The sequence below is a fragment of the Crocodylus porosus genome, unplaced genomic scaffold (genome assembly GCF_001723895.1).
Source record: "Crocodylus porosus isolate Cpor-Errol unplaced genomic scaffold, CroPor_comp1, whole genome shotgun sequence".
NCBI classification, from domain to species: Eukaryota; Metazoa; Chordata; order Crocodylia; family Crocodylidae; genus Crocodylus; species Crocodylus porosus.
In genome coordinates, this window is record NW_017728906.1 from 10,871,010 (window position 1) to 10,898,579 (window position 27,570).

Below are 27,570 nucleotides of genomic sequence, written 5' to 3' on the forward strand. Positions count from 1 at the left end.
TTATTATCAACTGATTGTATCTTATTTGACAGCATGGTACCTTTGATACTCAAGTAGAGATTGCAGAGTTAAGAATTGTGTCTTTAACCCTTGTGACAAATTACCTGGATAGTTGCAGTATGTTACTTAACTGTAGTTTGCTTGGTTTTTTCTCAGAAAGAAAGAAAACCAGATTTTAGTGCCAGATCATAAAAAGTTTTAAATGCCTAAAACTGGACTTTGGCAGAATTGGAGCATATAAAGTCCCAAAATGTAATTTGAAGGTCTTTGCTTAACTGCTTTTTTTAATCCTAAAGAAACCTAAATGCAAGAGATGCCTCCATTTTTTAGCTTACATTTCTTCTGATGCCTGAATTCTCATTTCCAAGCCCAGAACTACTTCAGTCTGAACAGCATTGAGCAGTTTGCCATCTTTCTCATATCTAAGGTTGATTCGGGTCCAGAAATTAAGTAATCTTGTGTTTTGTCCCCTGAGGTGATTCATCTATAAGTGTTTTCATGACATGCTGGCACAACTGGCTTCTGCAAAATAGGCAGAGCAGCTACCATTTTCTTTTTAAACAGGGGTATCAAAGGTCCAGCCCACAGTCCAGATTTAGACCATGAAGCCCCATCATACAACATGCTGTGCTACCTGTGAGTCTTGAACTGGTCCGGCACAATTCATGAAGTGCACAGGGCCGCACATGGGCTGATTCCGGCATATGCACAGCACACACAATGCAGGGCTGGGCTGCGGTGCTTGCAGCACCTGCACCAGACCAGCCCAATACATTGGATTGAGTTTGCAGAGCCAGCCTGGTATGTAGACTGGCCCTATCCCACATATCTGGCCCTCTGGACCTAATGAGTTTGATAGCCTTTTTTTAAAAAAAGAAAGAGGAACATTTGTCCAGGGCACTTGACACTAGTATTTGTCTAAGGGGAATCAAGCCTCTGGGAATTCAAGCTTACAATAAGAATATCAAAGGAAGCGATTCCCCCACTGTATTCAGCATAGGTGAGGCATCACCTGAAATGCTGTGTTCAGTTTGGGCCCCGGGCTTCAAGAAAGATGCAGACAAGTTTTAGAAAGAGTATGTCAGAGAATAACAAAAATGATGGAGGCCTGGAAAACATAACTTCTGAGAATAGGCTGAAAGAACTATTGGGTTGTCTTGAGTAGACAAGATTAGGGTGGGATGTTGATAACAGTCTTCCAGTATCTGAAGAGTGGTGACAAAGAGGATGGAACTAGCCTATTCTCTGTGGCTGCTGCAGACAGGACAAGGACTAATGGTCTTAAATTGCGTCAAGGGAAATTTAGGGTAGATAGCGGGAAGAACTTTCTCACTCTGAGGGCAATGAAGCATTGGAACAGGCTACTCAGAGAGGTTGTGGAATCTCCGTCTCTGGGAATTTTTACGAATAAGTTAGGCAGACACTTGCCTGGGATGGTTTGGTCAGGGATGATCATGTCCTGAGCACAGGGATTGGACCAGATGGCTTTCTGAGGTCCCTTCCAGCCCTGCTATTCTATGATTCTGTGATTCCCTTTGCCATACTTATTAGGCAGCAGAGACACATCCCCTTCTGTGCCTTCTCCTTCTGATCCAATGAATCTTGAATTGTCTTCTGCACAATCACACAGATGCAACGAAAGAAGTAGACAGCGTCCTCACCTAGCACAACCTGTAGTTTGGTAGTGAGAACACTCTTGAAGGAGGTGGGAAACAAGAGGGATGGGGAGTTCAGACAGAAAGAGGGAATTGAACTAGAATTCCCCACATCTTGGAAGAAAGAGCATTGTTCAAGCAGTGTAACAGGGAGCCAGAGGAGCACCAAGTCATGGCAGGCATGGTAGAAAGTGGGTAGAAAGAGGACCTGGGGTGGGACAGGAGTAGGGCAGTCCCTAGGAGGTGCTACAACCACCCACAGGGCCTGTCCTGTCACAGACACTAGTAACAAATGTCATCAACCTTTCTCTCCTTGGAACTGCAGATACTGAGGATCTTCTCCTCCCTATCCCTTATACCTGCTAAACCAGTGGTTAGGGTACTCATCTGGGAAGTGAGAAATAAAGGTGAGTGAGTCCCTAGTCTAAATCAGGTAGAACTTTAGACTTGAACCTGGGTCTTGCACGTCCTGTATGATTAGTCCAGTTACCCCACCATTGGCATTCTTGCATGCACAAATCCTGGAAATTACACAGTAGACCTGAGAAACTTGTCCCAGTTGAGGTTTTAGGTCAAATTAATCATCTGATGATGGAAAACCATGCCAATCAAAAAAAGAAAAAACCTCTTGGGCATGAATTCCGTTAACCTATCCACAGTGTTTTCTTTTCTCTCCCACTGAAAGCAGCGTGGTAAGTCATGGGGGTGATAATTCTTTTTTTTTGAGGCTGGAGGGCTTTGTGGGATATTAAGAGAGGTGTAAAACGTGTTTTTGGAGAACAGAGCCAGTAAAGAACAGCAGGAAGAAAAAATTTGTGCAAGGTGGAGAAGGAATGGAAAAATGACATCAGGGATTTAAGTGAGAGTAGGCAAGGGTTTTAAGAAGGAGAAGAAATGCTGGGGCTAGTGGGTGATCAAATAGAATACGCTAGTTGGGGAGGGCAAAAAAAATCAGGTCTAATAACTGAGAGATTCCAAGGAAAGAAGAAAAAGAGAATTAGGAATCTGAGAAGGAAAGGGAAAGAAAACTTGTGGGAGGTGAGATTGGGGACTAGGGGAGCTATTAGTACAGAGAGACTCTTGGAAAAAACAGAAGTCAACAAATAGTTAATTTCTGTGACAGCAAAGACTACCACACAAAAACTGGTGACACTTTGAATTTTAAGTGTTTACATGCAGGATTCTCCCTTGTCTTTAGCTGTATTGCCCACTTTTGCAAAAAAAAGTCAGTCCTATCCTAATTATAAGGATAAATATAAAACCACAAATTCCAATTTATAATCCAGCATTGTCATCAGATTAATTTTTAAAAGCATCCCCTATAAGAATGTTAGTCCTTAATTCAATATATCTCAACCCTTCTGGACTTGAAGCATGCCTCACTGGACTCAAGGCAGCCCTCCATAACTTTTGTAAATTCAATGGCACCCAACTCCAAAAATTAATCTATAGATCATAGTGTTTATTTCTTTGCAGAGGGGCTGTGCAGCAGGGATGGGGGATTGCCCAGGCAGGAGAAAGCCTGAGCCTGCACTTACCTTCTTAGTTTACTTACTTATCTCCTCACACCTCAGGGCACCCTTCAAAAGATCTGTTGGCATCAAAGGATACCCCAGCACCATGATTGAAACTCACTGCCTTAATTGCTCACTCTGACATCCCATGAACCTTTCATAGGAGGATTTGTTACTCCTCATTGTCAGAGGCCCCGAAGTGGACTGGATGGGCAACAGTTTGATCACTAAGCAACTTCTAAGTTTTCCTTGGTGTGTTTCTTTTCATGCAAGTGCAGGCTATTAAACTCTCTGCAACTTTTACCTCTGAGTTTGACCTTGTCAATGAAAAGTTGAAAGCCAGGGCAAAATATCCATTTTTGCCCAGACCATTCATTATTTTTTAAATCATAACAAAATCAAGAGTGGCTGTTTTCAGACTTTCTGAGCACCAGACTCCAGAAATAGCTCCTCTCTTTGCTGAACTGTACATTACAGATGTGTGGAGGCCAGACTGGAAAAAGAATTAGACATCAAGTCCATCTCCTTGCCAATAACAATTTGTATGTTCTGCTTTGTGGCATTTTGTCTAACGTATTCTTGTGTTTCACAAATGACGAGTCCTCCATCACTTGCTGAGGGAAACTATTTCAAAGCCTTTAGAGATGTGAAAATGCACAGATGCCAGAATGATCAAAGGAGTATAAGAACTGAAATACTACCTCACCTTGCAGAAAGTTTTTTCTAATAGGTTTTATAAATTTTTCCCCTATTTTTCCCCATTATTCCTATTCATTCCCATTTGCTACACTTAGCAATTCCTTCCTTCTCTCACGTTGAATGTGTTACCTCATATGATCAATATGCACCAAATTTTCTCCCTTAGCCAAGTTAGACATTTTTAGTTCTTGTCCTTTACTCTTGAGGGAATCCTTTCTAGCCAATATTCATTGTTTTATTTTGCTTTTAATTAATTATTTCCACCTTATTATTATCTTTCTATTAATGTACAGTATCATCTCTAGCTCTGTTTCAAAATTGACTCCTCAGGTTTATTTTTCTGTGGGTGATTTTTCTTCAGATATATTAGGTTGCATTTTTCAAAGCCGGTGTTCATTTGTTCTTGTTAATAACTATTTCTGATCTTTCTAGGTCACCTTCTTTCTTACCAGTATACATAACTCTTTCTGATTGTGTACCTTTTCTCTCTTAGGGTGAACTTCTTCTAGTTTTTTTTAATAAAATGTTAAATAAGACTTTTATAATACTAGTTTTGTCATACCCCACTGCACAGCCCAATAAGATGCCATTTATTAAAGCTGTTGAGAGACTTCTGTTTGGATTACATCTCCTGTCTGTAACAATCATATCAATGTTGATGAATGTTGTTAAAAATTCATTTCTAAAATGTTAATTGAAGAAACACATTGACGATGTGTTTTAAAATATTGAATTTATTTTATTATTCACTTTGATTATGATTCAGTTCAATGCCTAGGGTCTCCATAGAGTCAATGGAGCCACTGAAGCAGTTTGTGTTTGTGATTCCTATTTATGTACCAAGGTTCTCTATGCAGTCAAAGGGGCACTTGCATCCCCTCAGACTACTTCAAAGCCATCTGCATGATGGTGGGACCCAAGGTAGGCTCCAAAGAGGTATTATGCTTGCAGGGGGGGGTTCCCTCACCGAATGGACAAGGCCTATCTATACATAATTTGAGGTTCCTCAGTACAACAATTTGCAAAGCATCTTAGCTGGGAGTTGGATGCAGAAGTACCTATTAAGGTCAATTGAAAGCATTCATTGACTCTCTGAGTAAGTTTCTAAGGAAAGTTGTGATCCATTATGGAAGTACACAATGCATTCAGGTGCTTAATGAGTTTGGGGATTGCTGAACTAATTTGAATTGTTCTTTGGTACTTAGACAGCTAAGGTGGCCCTGAATACCATTTATGCATCTACTGAGACAATTTGAATCCTGTCCTAAATTCTACTAATTTCAGTGAGAGTTAACTGCTTAAATAAGAATGAGGCACCTGGATACCTTTGAGGATCCAAATCTTAGTGTAGTTCATCCAGACTCATTTTGCCCCTGAAATATTCTCCCTTTAGTACATTGCTTATTTTCTTATTGATAGTGGATGCATCTACATGTGCACTGTAATGTGCAGTGGCCTATTTTATTGTGCATTAAAGCATCACATAAAAAAAGCGCTATTACACTAAGGCCCAGTAAAAGAGGCTACTACGCATTAAGCATCACTTAAAAACCATGCACATTCATTACTGTGCATTAAGGCAGTCTAATGGACAACTGTTTAGTACCTCAAATGGGAGGCACTAAATTTAATGCACATTAAGAAAAGTGCCGTAAAGTATGTGCACTCCCAGAGTCTCCGAATTGTGTTGCAATGAAACAATTTGATATTAACTTCAGAAGGGTTGATAGAACCTATACACAGTCATAGATTATTTCATCTTCCCTCTCAGTACTCAGTGTCGATAGCTTAAGCTGTAACAGGGTCATAAGAACTGGTGAAATTACTGTGAACAGTGCTGAGTATTGTCAAATGAGATGTAGTTAGTGATGACTAGAATTGAATTCAGACTACTAGTTCATTTTACATAGGTTGCCTGCCTAATATGGGATGGTAACAAGATTTTCACACATTCCATATAGCAAAGGTTGAAACAAGTGATTGTGACTGTGAGTTATTCAATCCTGTATGTTTCAGAAATGCATGTCATTTTTTAACTTACCTATAATAACTAAACTTTAAGAAGTTGCAACCAACCATTATTTGGCCACATTTTGAAACATCATCCTACTAAAGAAGACTCGTTGATTTTTCTTTTGATTCCTCATGAAGACCAAATCAGATAATAGTCTTAGAATTGTATAAGTGTTAATACACTTAATTTCTCTGTGTTGTGACTTGGTAAATGAATTCATGAAAGCAAATTTATATAACATGTAGCTGAATTATAAAATGCTATGTAAAAATGTTTAAGCACTTAAGAGGAAATTGTTTGGATCAGCATATTTTAAATCACCATCAGATGTGTCTAAATGCACTTATGAATATTAACTGAAGATTTTAAATTACAGTAACTCATTCTGACATTCTCAGCAAATGCCAACAGGCATAGCTTTTACAGCAGGTTCATAGAAGATATTCAGATAAAATATTCATGATTTCCTTGCTAAAAGAAAAGCCACTTTCAGACCTGCATAGGAATGTTTAAGAGAAAATGACCTATAACTGGACAGATGCTCATGTTTAAATATAAACAAAAGTAAAGGAGGTTTGCTTAGATTAATGTACATCATATGTTGGTCTTTGTATATTCCAGTACATGTAACAATTAAAAACAGATTTCCTTCTGCTTTTTAAGCTGCTCATTTCATTTTCAAAATTCAAAGATCAATTTAATAGCAGGAAATTCTGCGGAGTAATTTGGTTCCAGGTGTCCCTAAAGTGGCTATGCTGCAGGAAACATGCTTATTGTACTGTTTCCATAATGGGAACTCTCCACAATAAATTATGCTTTCTTAACCCTGGAGCAGATTCTCAAGGAATCCATACTTGGAGTTGAGGAAGGTGATTAGGAACAGTCCGCATAGATTCACCAAGGCTAAATCATGCCTGACCAACCTGATTGCTTTCTCAGGTGAGATGACTGACTCTGTGGATGCAGGGAAGGCAGTGTACATAATATACCTTGACTTCAGCAAAGTTTTGATACAGTCTCCCACAACGTTCTCGGAAGCAAGCAAAAGAAGCAAGGGGCTGGATGAATTGACTGTAAGGTGGATAGAAAACTGGCTGAAGCACTGGGCCTAGATAGTAGTAATCAATGGCTTGATGTCTAGTTGATAGCCGGTATCAAGTAGAGTGCTCAAGGGGTCGGTCCTGCGGCCAGTTTTCTTCAATATGTTCATCAACAACCTGGAAGATGACATAGAGTGCATCTTCAGCAAGTTTGCAGATGACACCAAGCTGGTGGGGAGTAGTAGGTATGCTGGAGGGTCAGGCTGGGATTCAGAGTGACCTAGAGAAATTGAAGGATTGGGCCAAAAGAAATCTCATGAGGTTCAACAAGGGCTAGTGCAAAGTTGTTCACTTAGGATGGAAGAATCCTATGAATCAATATAGGCTGGAGGCTGACTGACTGGGCAACAGCTCTGCAGAAAAGGACCCGGGGGTTACAGTGGACAATAAGCTGGATATGAGTCAACAGTGTGCCCTTGTTGCTAAGAAAGCTAACTGTATACTGAGCTGCATTGGTAGGAGGGTTGCTAGCAGGTCAAGGGTAGTGATTATTCTCCTCTATTCAGCACTGGTAAGGCCACATCTGGAAGACTGTGCTCAGTTTTGGGCCTCCACTACAGAAAGGATGTGAGAAAATTGGAGAGATGCCAGTGGAGGGCAACAAAAATGGTTCAGGGCTGGGGCACATGACTTATTAGAAAAGACTGAGGGAACTGGTCTTTATTTAGTCTACAGAAAAAAAGACTGAGGAGGTATTTAATAGCAGCCTTTAGCTACTTGAGCAGGGGGTTGAAAGAAGATGGAGCTAGACTATTCTCAGTGGTGACAGATGACAGATCAAGGAGAAACAGTCTCAAGTTGCAGCAAGGGAAGGTTATGTTATATATTAGGAATAATTTTCTCACTAGAAGGGTAGTAAAACACTGGCACAGGTTACCCAGAGCAGTTTTGAAATTTCCATCCTTGGAGGTTTTTAACACCCAGGTGGACAAAGCCTTAGTTGGCTGGTCTTGCTTTGAGCAGGTGCTTGGACTAGATGACCTCCTGACATCCCTTTCAAACCTCCATTTCTATGATTCTATAACCTCGAATTCTATTTCAATAAACATACATTCTTAGGTTACTCTAGGAGGCTCATTGAAAATGAGGCTTTTTCAAGCAAGTATACCATTACAGGCTGTCCCTGGGTCATAATATTCCCTTCCACCAGTGCTATAATGATATTTGCTGTTTTTGTTGCAGTTCAGCATTCAATGGAATGTTGTACCATTTTATGCTGATTAATGTTTGGATTGTGGTAACCAGCACCTGCTGATAAATCAGCTTATTACTGGGATAGCAGCCACTGAAAAACTTTATCCATCTTCCCCACTTTGGTTTAAAACAGGAATCATCAGTCCGCCATTCTGCTTATTTCTTTTGTGAATACAAATATCCTTTTCAAGTTTGCATGTGTTTACTCTTAATTTCTGGACCCGAATCAACCTTAGATATGAGAAAGATGGCAAACTGCTCAATGCTGTTCAGACTGAAGTAGTTCTGGGCTTGGAAATGAGAATTCAGGCATCAGAAGAAATGTAAGCTAAAAAATGGAGGCATCTCTTGCATTTAGGTTTCTTTAGGGTTAAAAAAAGCAGTTAAGCAAAGACCTTCAAATTACATTTTGGGACTTTATATGCTTCAATTCTGCCAAAGTCCAGCTTTAGGCATTTAAATCTTTTTATGATCTGGCACTAAAATCTGGTTTTCTTTCTTTCTCATTTTTTTCTCTCTTGCCACTCAGCAGATACATCTTAGAGTGATGCATATGAGAGGGCACAATATGTAGGGCTTTACCAGTGGCTATGTCCACAAATCTGCTTGTTTCAATCTGGAATCAGGAAACAGCATCTTTTATAATTGCTGGAGGCAGTCAGCTGGAGGAACCTAGAAAAGTTGATAAGAATGAAAAAGATTTAGCAAGGACATTGTCAAACTTTGCTCACCATTTGAAAGTATTCTTCTCTGTATTTTCAATGAGGCAGCCTCTTATTTGGCACGCAGTGGGCATGACTACACATGAATTTGCTCCAGGGTGGGTTTACTCTAGAGTATATGTAGTCATGCCCACATGTAAATTACTCCAGAGTAAACCCACCCCAGACAGATGTCTGCACATGCAGGGAAGCAGAAACAGATTTGTTGCCGTCTGCACGTATCCCCTAGGTCCTGGCACCATCCCTCTGACACCACTAGGGGGAGCTGGAGGCTCTAGCCACAGCTGCCTGTGGCCAGTGGCCATCTTCAAAAGGCAGCCCTGTGCACTGATCCTGGGTGACCTGCTTCCCTGGCCTGAAGCAGCGTGCAGAATGTAGTGGCAATACACAGTAGCTGTCACCACAGCCTCTGCCTTCAATGCCATGGCTGCATCAGCCCCAGACTCTGAGAGCAACCTCTGGGCCCACCTGGCCAGTCAGGACTGGTGGCTGCACATTGGACAGACCACCGGAGACAATGATCAGTGGCTTGAGTCCTTTCAGATGACCCAGGCCAGCTTCCAGGCCTGCACCTGGAGTGGCAGGACACCACCATGTGGTGGCCCCTCCCCATGGATGCACAGCTGGCCATGTCTGCCAGCCTCTACTACATCAGCTACCTCTTCGGCATGGGCAAGGCTACCACCCGGGAGGCCATCCTGGAGATGTGCAGAGCCCTCCAGGACATGCTAGAACACACTCTACTCTGGGTGCATGACCCCCCTGGCAGTAGTGTTGGGATTCTGTGCTCTGGGCCCCAGTGCATCAGGGCCCTGGATGGGACCCACATCCCTGTCACCTGCCCACCCTGTGGCAACGACCCCTACTACCACTGATGGGGCTTCCACTCTGTTGTGCTCCAGACTGTCATTGGCCAGTGTGGTGCCTCCATGAACTTAAGCATTGGCTGAGTGGGCAGCACCCACGGAACCCACATGTTCCACAACTTTGCCCTGCCAGCCTTGGTGGAAAGCAGGTGCTTTGCACTTGGGGTGCTGGACCTCCAGCTGGGCTCAGTGGTCCCTCCCCTCCTCATCAGGGAATCTGCCTACCCATTCCTCCCCTGGCTCATGCAGCCCTACACAGGGCAGCTGGACCCCCACCAGGCATACTTCAATTGGTGCCTGGGCTGGGCCCATGTCCTAGTGACTCCATCTCTTATTCAGCCATCTCAAAGGGCACTGGTACACCCTCACCGCCTGCCTCACGTTCACCAAGACCAATACCCCCCAGGCCATTGTTGCAGCCTGCGTGCTGCATAACACCTGCAAGGGGAAGCTCTTCCATAAGGCCTGAGTGGAGGAGGTATAGCAGACAGAGGATGCCTGGCACTGGGAGCATCAGCTGCAGTGACAGCAGCAGGTTCCCCTTCCTCCCTGCTGAGGCCTCAGGTGAGCTGTGCACCAACCAGTGTGGACCAGGGTACCAGGTGTGAAAGGTGCTAGCCAACCACATCCTTTTACACTCCCCACTGCCCACCTGGAACTGCTGCTCATGGCCCTCCACCCCACCATGCACCCTGAGCACCACACTCACTGCAGACAGCTCTCTGAAAAGCAGTTTATTCACCTCTACAGAGACAGACCCCTTCCCTTCTCCCTTCCTCCCCAACAACAGAGCCTACCACTTTCCCCCCCTCCAGATTTACAAGTAGCAAATTTACTCACAATTAGAGCAAATTATTGTGCAGTAAGCGTCTGCACATGTAGACGTGGATGCTTACTGCACAGTAATTTCCTCTACTGTGTAGTAAAGTGTTCCATGTAGATGCAGCTAGTGAGTACTTACTTGTACCAGCAAGTACACTGTGGGCCTAGATGATATATTTAGTCTGGAGTGGAGTTTCAATTGGTTTTGTATTCTGATGTAAATTAAGAAGCCCTCCACCTCAGTCTCTCCAAAGAATCCCAGTGCATTCACGGGATGTGGCTCAGGTTTAGGTGGCTGCCTGGTCCCAGGAGGAGCATAGCTGGGGAAGTAAAAATAGCCCAGTCAGGGTAGAGATGGCAGGTAAGAATAGCACAGCTCTGAGACTGTGGTGAGTAGCTGGGCTTTACCAGCCACAGAGCTGTGCTGTGAACTTGGTCAGGTCTTCACTAGATCAAGTTGATCTTTGCTGATCAGATTAAGCCTTTATTAATCTAAAGTTAGTTCACCTAGGTTATGTATTAGGAATAATATTCTCACTAGAAGGGTCAGGCTTGCCACTTTTAGTGCGACCTTGACCCTGTGAACGACAGTTTTCAAGAAGCCATTCTGTATCCACAGCTACCACTGGTAGGAATGGAGTATCCACGTGGGGGTTGCTGCAGGGATGCACCCCACATAATCTGTACCATCTTTATGTACTCCTTTTAATATGGATGCCAGTACACTTTACAGAGGTAGGGCTCTGTGTCTTTGAGGACCTACGTGCCCTCAACTCCTAGTAACAGATGGAAAGTGAGGCACTCCTGGCAGTCTCCAGCTTTCAAAGTTATGTATAAGAATGAGTAGTATAAGTGTGCAGCAGCACTGTGTGATGAATAAATTATAGGATTCACTCATAAGGTCAATAGCAGATGAGAGAGAAATTAAGAGGGAAGGTGGGAAAAAAGATCTGCTTCTAGCTGAGAGTTGAAAAAAAGTTGTTGAGTCTACATTTAGCCTGAAGGATATTTGAGTTTTGAGTCTGTGAGAACTTGTTGCCTAGATTAGTGCAGCAGAATCCATCTTTTAATTATAGAATTAGACTCACTTGGTTTCCCCTCACTCTTTCTGGACAAGCAAAGAAAAACTGCAGGGGGAAAAATTTGAAATGGAGGGGGAAAACCATAATTACAACCTGCTGGAGGCATATTTTTCAATAAATGAAGTTCTGCTTGGGAACATAATGTCATGCTGTCTTTATGGAACTTGTGTTGGAAAATAAATCAGGAATACTATTTTTTACCCCAAACTTGTTAAGCCACTAGCTGCAGTTTCTTGTCTCTAAACTTCCAACTCAACTTTGAACCCCAACGTCAGTGCTAGTAATAGCATATCCTCTGAGTCCTATAATTGTGAATTACCAGTGAAGTGATTAGGGAGATAAAGAGACTATAATGGAAGGAATCACGTATCTTATCTAGTCACCATACTAATTGGAAGCAGCCTTCTGTGATGGGAAAAATATTTTTAATTTAATTCAGTAAAAACCCAAAGATGTTGCAGTTCCACTGCTTGTTTTTGTCTTTAAAATACATGAAGGTTTTTAGGAGTAGTTAAATAAAACCTAAATCATATTAATATTTGTTTAAAATCCCTAATATTCTCTCCTCTTATACAGCCCCTATTGTCCATAATATGGAAGTATTTCACAGCACCTTCTAACATTAGGATATATAAAAACTCCACAATATAAACAGAAATAAAACTTAAGCCTCCTGAATTCCAATCCAATACTTTCTCTACTATATAGTCTTTCTTCATTTGTATATACACTTCTCTACAATTAAGAATAAAAAAAGTGGGGAAATTCACAGGTCAGTACAGAGATATTACTTAAATGCATTTATCATTTAGGACTGAGTAGTAGTTAATGTACATGTAGTTAAGAGGTTAATTATACTGAAAACTTCAGTTGACCCAGACATATCATTTCAGTACATTCAGATGTGTTACAGAAATGAAATAGATCCTTTAAAAAAATATTTTTCTCATTATTTTTCTTACAGACCTTTTTAGAATAAGAAGTAATATCAATAGTTTTTCTCCAGTGTACTGAAATAACGTTCTTTTTTTTTTTCCAAGTGCAGGACTATGAGTACAATCTCAGACTGTTTATTGCCTCAGATGAGATAACACTGCATTCAGTGTCAAATTTCATTGAAATTCCTAATTCAGTTACAGAAATCTGGGTTGAGACTTAGCACATAAGGATAACAGTGTTTTCTAATAACAGAAAAGGCATAAAGATTTTTATTGCTTCCTAGAAAAATATTTGAAAGTAAGGTTGCAGATCACATTCACTTATGGCCCCATTTATATTTCTGAGTTTATGAGTATTCAGGTATGAAAGCTATTTTTCAAGAAGCCAGATCTTCCTATTTTCATCATATCAGCCCAAGATGTGATCCACACCAACTGAGTTTTTCCATTTAAAATTATCAGTAGTTTACAAAAGATGATCTGAAAATAGAAGAAAACCTTTGCATTATAATTAACAAAAACAAAAATGTCACCCCAAAGTAGTAGTACTTATTTTATGTTTTCTTTTTTCAGGTTGCAGTCATATTTGTTGGATTACCTTTTGCTTAAAGCTGTGTGTAAATTATTTCTACTGTGTCTAGTTGAAAATATCCTCTATATGCAGGTTCTTGGTTAAAATGAATGTCTGGCACATTTGACTTATTCTGTGACTGAAAATTGAAAGTATTCTCTGCTCCACCATAAAATGTTTTGCTTTCCGGTTGCAACAGTCCTGTAGTCAAAGCCAGCTAAAATCAGTTCCCCTAATACTGCATTTATGCCCCTTGCGCATCTGAAGAACTAATCTCCAACAAGAGGAACTGATGAAATTTGCTTAATATTCTTCTTGCATTATCGTAAAATTAGCCTCACTTACTTTGGCACACAAAATAAAATAAAAAAACTCCCCACAAAAATCTATCATACACATGTTAACAGGAGGTTAGCAGCACTGAGGATCACTCACTACAATTCAATAATTTTATTACAAAAGGCAGAAAAACACAGGTAAATTAAAGAAAGTTATAAATGGGCCAGCAGGATTTACCTACCCTTAAATTTCCCAGATAAAGGATAAACATCTACTTACTACTTCAGGGTGTAATCAGCTACTCTAATGGGGAGTAACCCCTACAATAAGTAGGGTCCCTTCTTATAGAAAGTGGTTTGGAAGCTGTCCACAAGACACAGTTGAAGAAATGGTAATTGAGCTGAAAACATTTTTTCTTAATTATTCTTTTTTGTAGCATGATTGTATAACTGTGAGTTCTGTTTCTTGTCTGAATCGTTGTTTCCCCTGAGACATGATGATTATGTATATGATAAATAGCAGTGTTAGCTCTATGAACATAATGTAGACAGCTAATAATATAGTATATGTGTTTGTTTTTCCCAACTGTAGAAATTTGGGAGACAAACTTGTTTGGGGCTCCGTGCCCTGATTCAGGCAAGAAGTACCTGCTTTGTGTATACATTCCAATATTGATTTGGAAGACAAAATGTTAGTTGCAACTCAGATCACCATTGTGTAAGTTCCATTGCCCAAGGTATCATATCTTCAAAGTGTCAAGTACAGGGCAAGGATTCCTGGTTTGTGAGGGAGAAAAGTAGTTTTGTTTTGTTATTTTACTCTTAAGCTGTTTCAAAGACAGAAGGGATAGACTGCTTCTGACATTGAACATTTGAGGTGATAATCTCTTGTGCCACGACTGTAGTTTGACAGGCACTTGTTGGAACATAGGAGGTAGTTCAGAGGGCTGAGGTTGAACTGATGAACAACTGCTATATGAACTTGGAGGGCTGAAACCAAATAAAAATCAAACATAGGTTGTACATAGGAAGTCATTAAGAATTTTGATCAAATGGCAAAAAATCAAAAAAGGCATAGCCAAATAAGCCAAATTTAAGAAGAGGCGGAGAGCCATGTTTGAGTCTCTTACTTTCCTGAGGAGACTCTTAGAGTGCTGACATTCAGGCCCCCATTCTAACTCATGGCACTTAACATAAAGCACCATCAGTTTAAGCCCCCCTCCACTTGTTGGGAGGGGAGGCACAAGCTGACCTAGTGAGCCAAGAAGCACCCCTCTCCTTAGCCATGACCCCTGGGGCTGTCAGCAGGGAGGGAGCGGGGAGGAGGGAGGGACAAGCCAGTAGTAGTGAGCTGCTCCTTTCATGAGCTGCCAGCTTGCCTGGCCTGAGCTGGAAGAGGGGCCTAGATTAGAGCCACCCTTTCCTCATGGGCCTTGCCTGGCTCCTTCCAGTACCTCAGCTGGGGGGTTGGAGAGGTCCATGAGGTGGAGGGGCTCTAATCCATGCCCCCTCCAGCTCAGGTTGGGCAAGCTGGCAGCTCATAAAAGTAGCATCTCCCTGCTGCAGGCTTGCCCCTCCCTCCTCCTTTCTCCTTCCCTGATGACAGCCCCCGGGGTGGGGCTGAGCTGCATCAGCCCAACTCTGATCATGCAAAAAATTAACCCTAGAGAAGGAAGACGTGTTCCCTAAGGTGATATCTGATATCTCATTTGAGGAGGGTTAATTTTTCACACAATTGGTCCCTTCAGAGGTGCTCTGCAGCCATGCATGGGTGTAGAGCACTTTTAGGGGCCTAATTGCGCAAAACAATGTAACTTCTGTCTGCACCCCAGAAGACTCAAGAGAGTCACCTGGAACCGTCTCCACTAGGGCGGTTCCAGACTCCTGTGCTATCCCAGGACTGGGACCCACAATCAGCTCCAATGCAGTCCTGGGGCTGAAAATCAGCTGATTGTGGGTCCCTGCCCCAGTACTGCACCAGAGCTGGTCCTAGATTCTGGAATCATGGAATTTGGTATTGTCAATTAATTGTAGGACTTCATCCTCCTGATCAGCCACCTCATCGACAATTAAGTGTTTTTTGCATGGTTTGGTTGAACCTCTAACATACACTAGGGTCTATGTTTTCAAAAATGACTAGTGATTTGGGGTGCCTGAATTTTTTAGGGCTTTTCTTGAGACACCTTAAAGGGCCTGATTTTCCAAAAATGGATTCTCAGTGCTTTCTGAACATTTCAAAAGTTGGTAGAAGAGTGTGAGTATCTTGGGTCACATTCAGAGCAGTGGTGGGCTCCAACTAGTAAGCAAACAAAAACCCGAAAGTTGTTTGTATCTGATTTGCATAACTTATCTGGACAAGAAGTGTGCCTTTATATTTGAGCATGAAAATACTTATAAAGTGAATCACATAGCAAGTATTCTGTTTTATTCCTCCTTTATTTTTCTCCCCCACTATTTTATACAATATTTTCTTTTTCCTAGGAAAATACTTTCCTCAACAATATAAATATATGTTGGGAAAAAAGTCACAACCCTATTTCCTGCAAAAAATCATTATAGGCACTCTCTTAATACTGGCCTGAGATCTTCCCATATCAGTTGAAGCTGTATGCATTAGCTGAAGGTCTTTATGTTATAACTAGAACCATCAACAGAAAATGGATATGGATAAAAGACAGAGCTCAGGGTTGCTGCTTGAAAAGTAGTTGTAAGTTTCCTCATTTTCAGAGGCATATCAATATATTTTGTTGGTCAAAAAAATGTTTTGATAGATGTATGTCAATTGACTTGCAAACTGCTGTCTACATTTGGTATTAGCTTGTGAATGTAGCTACATTTCAGTTTTACACAGACTACTTTGTATACCATGATTTTTTCTGCAAGTCAGGAAATGGTAAAGTGGACTTTAATTTTTCACACACTTGGCCCCTTCAAAGGTGCTCTGCAGCCATGCACGTGTGTAGAGCACTTTCAGGGGCCTGATTGTGCAAAAAAATATAACTTCTGTCTGCACCCTAAAAGACTCAAGAGAATCACCTGAAGTCTGCATTAGGGTGGTTCCAGACTCTTGTGCTGTCCACACTATACATAATCTATTCTAAAATAAAAAATCTAGTTCCTAAACACGCACACAGTGAGAGAGAAAGAGAAAATTCTGATCAAGTAATGTAGAGTAATTTGTGTTCTTGTTATAGAAAGGAAAAGTGCTTAGAACTATATTATAATACTTGGCTTTTCTATGGATAGCCTTATTTCAGTTGCCTACTAAGGAGCATCCTTTTGGTTTTAATTTTAGTGCCTCAGCTTACAAAAATAGGAAATCATTACATTCTTATTTCTATCTGTTTATTTTGGCCCACATGGTAAATCAAATAAAAATGGCAAACTGGATGTGCCCACAAATGGATCCAGGATTTCACAAGAGGAAAAGTGGGAGCTGTGACTAGCACAGCCGGGGTGGCTGCACCCCCCACTTCCTGCATCGGGATGGGCAGACTGCACCATAAAAGCAGCAGATGGGAACTTTATTAAGTTCCCCCAAGCAGGTAAAGAATTCCACCTTCCCTTCCCTTCCCTGCTCAGAGGCACACCCTTCTCCTCTCCTCCCCTTCCCTTTCCCCATACCCTGTCTGCTGCTGCCCCTATCCCTGGTGTCCCAGAACCTGAGGGGAGATCTAGAATTGCTTCTGCCGAGGCTGCACAGGGGCCAGCCTCAGCCTGGGACAGCCAGTGATGGTGAGAGGAGTTTTCTCTCCCAGCACCTGCTTCTGGGCTGGCTGGGAACACCCAGAGACTGGGCATGGACTACATGCCACCACTACTATCCCTGGCTAAGCCTGGCCTCTATGGAGCCCAGGTAGAACTGGGCAGAAGTAGCTCTGGAGCTTCTGTCACCCTGGGACAGTGGGGACAGCCGCAGCAGTGGGTGGGAGAGAGGGGGTGGGAAGGGAGAAAGGAAGGAGAGGGGGTGGGAAGTACCTCTGAACACAAACGGGAAGACAGGGAGGCGAATTCTGATCTGCTTGGGGGACTTTAAAAAATCCACAGCTGCTGCTCCTGTGGCATGGTCAAAAAGCGGGGGTGTGACTGCCATTTCACCCCCCTCTGAATCCATCCCTGGACATACCAGCTGTCTTTAATTTGGCTTATGCTGTGTTCATATTTTTTTGTTTCTTAACTTCAGCTGCTCTTTGCAGCTGAAACTGCGTCATTCATGACAATGGTACAACCTCCTTTCCCTCAAAGTATGTGCTCAGTGGGCGCATCTACATGTCCGTTAATGCGCAGCAGTTACAATGCATTTAATTTAGTACTTGCTTAATGAAGTACTAACTAAATGCGCAGTAACTAGAGTTATTGCGCAGTAGCACCAGTGCACAGGTTTTTAGTGATGCGCAGTATCCTAATACTACTGCACATAGCATATTACCTTTGTTTTTGCCTGGCACACTACTGTGCAGTGTTATTAGGCTACTGTGCAGTAAGCAGCTCGTGTAGACATTCCAGTAACATCTTAAATAGGTCTGCAGAGCTGTCACTGATTGCAGCCTAAGAATTCTGTTGATAAAATTTCAGCAAAGGAGAGAATCTGCCATTGGTTCTCTTGTACAAACAGCCTCTTTTTGTCCAAGTCAACATACTTGACTGAATATAGTCAGGAAACAGATAGTTTGACAAAGTGGTAGAGTTTTAGAGTCCCTTTTCAAAAGCAGATCCTCGCGTTAACAATGCACATCCTTTCATAGCATCTTGCAAAGCAGGCTGTAGTTCACAACAAAAAATATCACATGCATCTCTGAATGAGTTGTTCCATAAAGTGCCACCCTGCCCTGCCTTCTGCCAATAAAATTTTGGATGTGTACTTTACACATTAACTCCACATTTCACCAGGAATTGTCATCTCATGCTTTTCTGCCAATAGGTTACATAAAGTACCTCAAAGTGTAGTAAAGTAAAAGGATAAACAGTATACTTTGTCTTTAACTCTTAGTTATCCTTTTCCCTTTCAGCACCCTCCTTGATTGGGATGGTAAGGAAGGACTGGGCTTCCCAGAACAGCATTGCCCTCTCATGGCAAGAGCCTGACTTTCCCAGTGGAGCCATTCTGGACTATGAGATCAAGTACTATGAGAAAGTAGGTCTTGCTTAGCGCTTCAGCCAAAATCAAATATTACATAACAACGTGTTAAATTTTTGTTTGTATTTTTTAAAATCTCTTACACTTGTTATCACTTGATCCCACATACAATCAGTTCATTTCATTTGGTTCAGATCTATTTTATGATTTGTTAATAGTTGTCTTATTTTATGTCAGATTGAAGGACAGTGGAAAACAAGTGATATGCACATCTATTATGAGACCATGGTACAAAGGTTTATAAACCCCTAATTTTTTATAGAGGATTATAAAATTGGTTAAATGTGTAATAATTTCTAATATGTTTGGGGGTTTTTAATTTATGGACTACAACAGCTATATGTTAGCATAATATTTTGGGTATAATACAATTACGCTTAATGTCTTTGAGATTACATTTTGTTATATTACCTTGCAACAACCTGAGACAGAATTAGACAGTATACCTTTTCTAGATGTAATCTTAAGAAAAAACAGTTTATAATATTAATACTGAACTAACTAATACCCCATTTTTGAAGATCATAAAGAGAGAGAAACTACATCATGTTATAATCTGGGCCCAAGATCTTTGGCTAAGTACAGACTTCCAAAAGCCTGAGGCAGAATCAATCCAATCTACATGAGTTTCTCTAAGCTGCATAGATTGGATCAGGAGTGAACTAAACTTATGCTTGCCCTTCGGTAGCAGATGGCACACAGAAGCCTGCACTTGCAGAGGCTAGAAGGCAGGGGGTGTTCCCACACACCTCCCAGCATGCCAGAGATGGCCAAGGGCAACTGATTGCAGCTGAATGGCCGCACCATTCCTGACTGTCTGTCAGCCACCTGTCTCCCACCGCTGCCCTCTCATCGTTCAGACAGTGGTCAACTGCATGCAGCCAGTGGAAGGAGGCATGCTCACCCCCACACAGGGCCACAAGAGGGTCCACGGGCTTTGTCTGGTGTAGGGACCACAGGGTTCTTTGCAGCTGTAAAGGCATGGTTGCCCCCTACCCCCCTCCCCAGGGACTGGAGCTCTGCAGCTGCATGGGAAGCAGTTTCAGCCCACAACTTGGTGCTGGCTCCAGGGAGGAAATCCTGTGAGCCCTTACCAGAGCAGCTCCAGCACATAGTCCCAGGACTTGAACTGAACTGGGACAAGGGAGGGACACTCTGTGCCCTGCCAACCCAAGCTGGGAATGCAGGATGTGCCACTGGCACTGCCCCCACCAGCAGCTTATGAGCCCTGCTCCCCACTCCTGCCTCTGTCCTGCCTGTGGCTGACAGCTGGAGAGCCTGATGGCAGGGCCTGCACTCAGGTGGAGGAGCCAAGCCACAGCTTCCTGAGACAGGGGGTTAGTGGGGAGCCCACACTGGCCAGAAACCTATCTTGATTCATGAGTGGACCGATATTCAATTCATCGGTCTAGCTGAGATCTAGTCAGTCTGATACTACATCCAGACCTATCTTAAACCAGGATCTGCCATTTTTAAAGCAGTCTGTATGCTCAAACTTCTGTCCTATTATGGCTGTCAACCAGTTTCTGACTACCTAAACTGGAAAAAGTGTAATGTGGTTATCTGGCCTTCAAGTCCACATGGGCAAAGATGCATTTACACTGCTTCATATTCCAGATGTAGACATGCACACACCATTTTATGTAAACATAAATTGGGGTCTGCATTTGTACAAGGCAGTGCATGCATCTTTGCACACCCCTATTTGAAGACTAGGCCTTGATGCATTATTAAACTAGTGGTAATTGGTCCCTTCATTCCTATATACATTAGTTTTCAGGGATCTGCATCTTAAATCTGTTGACAGCCAAGCTAACATCTTAATCAAGGAAATGGAGAATAGTCCTAAGAAAGGATATATAAATCCAGCATGGGAAGAAAGTTGTGTTTTGCGGGAGGAGGGTTATTGTGTTTGTTATAAATATCAGGGGCTCTTATTTTTCAGTTTGAGAAGTTGCAAATTTGCAGATCTGTGCCCAGATTATGCAGGCCAGCATAATGAGAAAGACGCTCTTCAGGGCCACCTTGAAAAAAGCCCAACCACTGAAATTATTCAGAAAAAGGACAGTCATTTAGCTTATTTGATACCAAATCAAAAAGGCATGAATTTTGCACAGTTCTCAGAGGTGCTGAAAGAACTTTAGTACCGCAGCTTTTCTTATAGCCTTTGAGCTGATAGTTTGAGCTGATGCTTGTTTTGTTCATTAATAACCAAGCATCCAAAAATGAATTAAAAAGGTAAATACTCTTTTTATATATTAAATAAATTGCTTGAACAGGAACCCAGTTGCAAAGACCTATCTCCCAAGGTTTAGCAAGTACATTAAGTTATATGCATAATATTTGCACACACTCTAAAATCAGATTATACTCTGAGGACAGCGCTGGGTTACCAAGAAAGCCAGCCCAGAATTCCCCTTAGTGGTGTCAACACTGCACTAAAATCTAAACATGCCTGAGAGATGTGTCCTTTGTACAACATGGCTAGAATCACGTTTCACAATTCTAATGGGAGGCTACATGTCAAACAAGCCCTTTCCAATTTCACCGGGGCAATGTTTTTTCTCCTTCTTTATAAAGAATCATGGGTAGCTTTCTATTATAAATAATTCCGTTCCTCTTAGACATGGCAGGCGATATCCACTGGTGGCTGAATCAGGTGACATTCCCTAGCGGTTATTTTGCCCCAAGTGCTTTCTGGTAGTCACTCATTGAACTGGATCAATGTGTTTTGAACAAAACAGCTTTTGTCAGGAGCCTTCAGGACACAGTGTTCCTAGCCGTGCTAATTAGAAGGCAAACTGGGAGACAAGCAGGGGCAGAGGTAACAATAGGAAAATCATTAATAGAAAAAAGATACATCACAACACTTTGAAATGTCAAGCATAGATCAGTCTTGGAAGCCAGATTCAGGAGCAGACACAGAGCAAAAGTCTGTTACGGTGAATACTATGCTCTTCTATGATATTGAAATAGGAAATGTGATTATATAGTACTGTGGGAGTGCATGCAGCCCTGCAGACATTCTAGTTTAATCTCCAAATGCAAAGCAAATAGTACACAAAGATGAAGGAGAAAGCTCCTACCACAAATCTAAAGAATATAAATGTGAACAGTTTCTGAAAGCCCATGGGAATGGCACCAATGGAGTGCCTGATATCTCATAGGCTTGCCGAGAACATTCAGTATTAGAAATATCAGCATCCAAATTCTCCACAGCCATGATGAGCAGAAAATTGAACTATTGTCATAAAACTATACAGGATGTGGAAAGTGTGAGACAACAATGTAGAGAATTATGAATGAGTTACTACATAGACATTCGTCTAGTGTAGACTTAAAAAATTGTAGCAGTTTATAGCAAACTGGAGTACTACAGGGCACAGAAGGTTTGAATATGGAATTCTTGCTGCACTGTTTACTCTAGGTCTCTCTTAAATAGTTATAAACCCTCAAAATGAGCCCATCTATCAGGCTTAAGCCCAAGACATTAAAGACATTTGTGTACACAGTGAATGTGAAATTACTACTTTGCCAAGCTGAGGAAAGTCTGAAGGAGATCATAAAAATGCAACAACTAAAATTCACTTCCCTCTGCTATTGATAGAGATGAAAAGGAATGGAACAGATATGGTAGATAATGGTTTATGTTTTCCATTTATGTCTCTCGTTCACTCAACAGACAGTGTGCATAGCTGAATGCTTCCAACTAACAGTACCATATCTGGGACAGCATCCTGAATCTGATACCCCAAATTCAATAGAGCTGAGAAAGCCTAACAGTTGTTAAATGTTTATATGATTAAACTTTGAGAGTATCTTTGAGTAAGAAGGATATTGATATAAATATACTTTTCCTTCTATATTTCTGTTACCAGTCAGCTGTTATCAGTCAACAAATGCATATAGTATCTAGCTCCCTATTTTACCTGAAAGGAAGTTTCCAGTAATACAATCTATAAGTTTTATATCTGTATTGCCGGTATTCCTGTGAGTGCCTGCATAAGAATGTTGATGCAAACAGGAATGAAAATACAACAAAAAGGCTGGAAATACAATTTCTGAAAAGGAATACAATTTTAAAAACTGTAAAAATGACAAAAAGAATAGGCTTCTGCCTGTCTATATGCACCGACTGTGAATGGGCCTGAACTTGTTACTTCACTGAAGTCAGTCAAGCGCAGGATTTCTCTGTAAAAATAGAACAGCTTTTCTGAAAGATTCTGTCCAACCATAGGAAAAAAAAATAGAATAGGAGCGTTATACCAGGATTTCAAAAGATGTGAGTACAAAATGCAGAAATAAATACATTTATACACAGTAACAAAAGAAGATAATGTAGAGCAGCTTCTTCCCTCAACTCTTGCTCAGTTAATGCTTAGAATCATGACTTCAATATTTTAAATTGTAATCAGCTCCTAAAAGTGAAAAAACCTAAAAATAAAAAACCCCTTGTGTCCTTAATGCTTAGCTAGCTCCATATATTCCTTGTACTTTTGTACTTCCATATCCTGAAATGCATTGGACCAGTTATGCTTGGTGGAGAGACATATCCCAGGTTACCAGAGTTCTGAGATTGGATCCAATAATGCAGTTCTGCAGTGAACTTAACCTGAAAAAGGAGTATGCAGCTGGCTCCATGTGGCAAGAGAACACAAAAAAATGTGAGAAACTCAGTCCGGAACCCCGGGAGTTTCCATTACAGCCTGATGGAAAGTTTTTACTTGCTTGAATAATAATATGATATAATCAGACAGAAAATATCATGCCTCTGAAATAATATTGTGTCTTGAGACTTGGCAAATTGAAATATCTTATTTCTAACAGATGATGAATCATTCCCAAACCTGTCCATTTAGCAATATTTGTCACCTTAGATGATAAGTGAGTCTCAACAGAGACATGCAAAGAATTTAATAAATATTTGACCCTAGAGATCCACGAGTTACTCTGCAGAAATTTTTTTGCTATCTCCTATTCACCATCCTCAGGAATACTAGATATTTGTAAATTAAATCTTTTGGTGTGTCCATTATCTATCTATTTGAATCCAGGATGATTTAATATAGTCAGTTAGACAACAACAAAAAAACCCACTTCTAATTTCAAAAGCTCTTTCATTGCCTCTGTGCTCTTCCATAACCAAACTGAATATTATCATAACCTTAATTTCCTGGCTAAAAGCAATTTTTTAAAATTTCCTAGATTATTTTTCAAAATATCATTTGAATCTTTTACTTTTTAAGTTTCCAAATCATCTTAACCTTGACAGTTCTTGATTGCCACATTCTCCAACTTCAGTATAATACTAGCTTACAACATTTGGACCCCTACTCCATTTTGGACTATTTTATTTTTCAAAAAAAAGGATTGTGAATGCACATTAGTATTTCCTGTGAAAGAGAATATCATTTTGGGCAGTTCAGGGTTGCTGGTGGTCTCCCAGGACAAATGAAGTCAGGGAAAAGGGGAAGAGAGTTTTGCCATCTTCCCAAATGCAAAATTATGGAGTAAGGAAATGGAAAGGAGTTACTGGCAATTTTTCCTGTGAGTCAGAACACAAGCGAAGGCTGTAAAAAATAGTTTATTTCCAAATAGATTAAGCCAGGCCTTATTACTCAAATGAAATGAGAGCACAATTTTATAACATATCTTTGATCCCAAAAGGTTTGAGATGGCTTGCAAACATTATAATGCACCTTGTGTTTGAGTAAAGTTCCTACCCTGCTTTTAACCCAATTCACATTCATAGAGTGTTTTAGGCTTGTAGACCATAAAATCTGCAAGACCAGATAAGGATGGCAGAGGGCAAGGTCTGTTGGGAGAAGTAGTGTAAGATGTAGATCTTATTATGTCCCAAACCCTCCCGCAGGGATCCTTCAGTAGAAACATAGTGTGCATCTCTTGCATATGCTGAAGTACAGCTCATTGTGGAATGTTTTTTCCCCTCTCAATTCCCATGTTCAGTTTCATGACAAGAATCTGAAAATGAACAAAAAGGGTTTGGTAGTGCCTCCTGTACGGAAATGCAATGCATCTGCACTGAGCCCAGAATCTCCTCTATGAGCAGGCTCCTTTTCTAGATTACATCTCCCATGGTTCATGACAGAAGATGTAGAAAAGAGTGAACATAGAAACATGATAACAAATGCATAATTTTTTGTTATATGGAATCTAATTGTGGAGGGGGGGAGTTATCTTACATTGGAATAAATGTGGTAAGTTACTATTATATGACTCTTCCCACCGCTATTCTTGGGGCCCTGTTTGGTGATTCTTGCCAAACATTTAATGCTGGTGAAGAAACAGGAATGACTGGAAATGGACAAGAAGGGCACAGCTCAGCTATGGGAGTGAAAAGGAAGTTGAAATATAGTCAATGAAGTGGCTCGCCATTACTTTAAAAAGAGTCAGCACTGAGGGAGACTGTGTTCAGTGAGCACTACCATCTTAATCAGATAGACTGCACTAATCTATCTTTGTGGTAGGTTCTCATCAGCACGCATGCCCCATATGGAACATGTGTTTTACGGTCATGCTCAGTGTTGGTTGTATTTAAATCTGTTTCATACCCAGTTTCCATGATTGAGTGCATGCTGCTTTTGACTCCAGTTTAATGACAAACAATGTATTTAATAAGGTTTCCTTGTATGAAAATGTAGAGACAACAGGCTTTTTCCCCATGCTGTTTTGGGGAGAAAACCTCATTTTGTATTCAAGTAACTTTAGTAAGTAGAAAACAATCTCAGAACTCCTTTGAATGAAAAGACTGCAGATATCTTGTATTTTCTGAGCCTCTTCCTTCCCCTCTTTCACTCATACAAAATATGCACTTCTATAAAAGCCATCTAGACTCAAATATATACAGACCTCATTAGAGAAGATAACTTCTCCCAGTATTGTAGCTGTAATAGTAAAGAACAGGCAGCTTCCTACATTTCTCATTGATGGCCTCTGATGCTGAAAAGCTACGATAACATTAATTCCCTGTATTCTACAGCTCTCTGCCATTCTAAGCATCCTACACACTATTCTATGGTTCACTTGATTTTCTTTGAGACTTGCACAGTTGTTAAACAATTGAATTATCTTATTTTAAAGTGATTCTTTTCTACATCATTCTTACATAAGTCAAAAAGGATGATGCTTCTGGGTGTGTTTCACAACTGGTACCATATTTCCTATACATGCCAACAATTGTTTCTTTAATTTAGGTTATGAATTTAGATTAGATTTTAAAATCTGGAAGAATTATTCACTTGTTAGAATCCTTTATTACTTTTATAAATATATTATTGGATATCTTCCACACAGGTGCATTTCACAAGAAACATAGCAGAGCATTCTGTTTATCCCACTAAGCCTGCATACTAAGCTTTAGAAATAAAACAGGTTATAGTCTTGAGGTACAAACAGGCAAGAAAAGGTTACTACATTACAAATATACAGTTTGTCTCTTTAGGTGTGTGTCCTTTGTAGAGGTCAAATAATTTTTTTATCCTTATGTAGCAGTACATAGAAGCATTGTATTTCAACTGATAGAAGCTTAGTTTCACCAGTTGAAATGCTCTGTATACAGGCATTTACAGGGCTTCAAATGGTTAAAAAACACCTCCAAAGCATTTCACAAGGTTGAAGTCTAAATTGATTGGGGCTCAAGCACTTGTGCACATCCTCAATCAATTGGAGCCACTGCAGTGCCCTCCAGCACCCCAGTGTGCTTTGCTTTCCTCAACAGCCCAGGGCACACTCTGTGACTCAGGATGCAGTCTGCTACCACAGCCTGAGTCACACAGATCCCTCCCCCTAACAGCTGAGGGGCTGGACAGCCCAGCTCCCCTCCACTGCCCCAAGCAGCTCCTGGGTTTCAAAAGCTGCACCAGGACTATAAGCGCAGTGTTTCATGTGCAGCGGTAGGTGGAGATTCCCTCCCATGGCACTTGACAGCTTTATGCTTGCAGCCCCACACATGGAACAGCTAGTGCAGGGTTTAATGTTCCACGGAAGGGAAATTCCCTCCCCCTGTGGCACTTGAGAGCCCTGTGTTTGCAGTCCAACATGTGGGATGCAGAGGGAAATCTTGCCACAGAGCTTGAGAACCCTGAGGTCTCTCCATGGTGGTGGGGCTTCCCGTGCCCAGAGCCCCAGTAGCATGGTGGGCAAAACCCCACTCCATGACCAGGGCACCAGCTTTAAAAGATAGCAGACCCACTCTGCTGTCTATGGAACCACGAGTCACTCAGCCCTGACTGGTGCCCTGGGCTGCTTCCTTAAATTGCATGGCAGGGAAGTCTACAAGGCATTCTGGGATGTATGCTCTGCAGCCTCCCTGAATATCCACTGTCAGTATGCAGGCTGTCTGCAGAGCACACAAGCAGCCATTTGCATGGTTTTACAGCTTTCAACTGATTGAATTGCAAAAGCTTAAACTATGTGGATGAACTTCAGCTGGTTGAATTGAATGCTAGCATACACCCTAAGATATATAAGGTACCGAGTGTCATTCCTCTTAAGACTAATTAAACACTACATGAAAAATAAGCATCAGGCCCACTGATATTTTTAATTGTCTAAACCTTGACAGATCTATGTTCTGAAACCATGTTTCTGATATGACAAAAGCAAACGGTGCAAGTCTTGTGCAGTACTCCTAGGTTCCAGCCCATATTTGCAGAACCAAGGGGCGCCTATAAAGGAGCGCCAAGGCTGCTCCAATGAGCTGGAATTCCAGTGTGTCAGAGCAGACTTGATTAATCGAGTCTGCCATGCTTCAGCAGCCTCCTGCATCTCTTGTATTAGCGTCCCCACGCTTAAAAATGGCAGCAGGGGCACTTGAACTGAAGCGTGTCAAACGAGCTTTAGTTCAAGAGCCCTGGCTGCCATTTTGAAGTGTGGGGACGCTAATGCAGGATAAGCGGTGGTGCTTTAATTAGAATGGCTCTCGGAGCCACTGTAATTAAAGCACCACTTCCCCCTAC

General features: G+C 41.4%; 1 protein-coding gene across 1 annotated transcript in view; it reads left to right on the forward strand.

The window, feature by feature from the left end:
• Window positions 1–27,570, forward strand: part of EPHA6 (EPH receptor A6) — a 948,424-nt gene that overhangs the window by 646,571 nt on the left and 274,283 nt on the right. Inside the window, exon 6 of the mRNA XM_019528673.1 lies at window positions 18,465–18,589. Coding sequence (XP_019384218.1) covers window positions 18,465–18,589 — 125 coding nt within the window. The remainder of the gene's footprint in view (window positions 1–18,464; window positions 18,590–27,570) is intronic.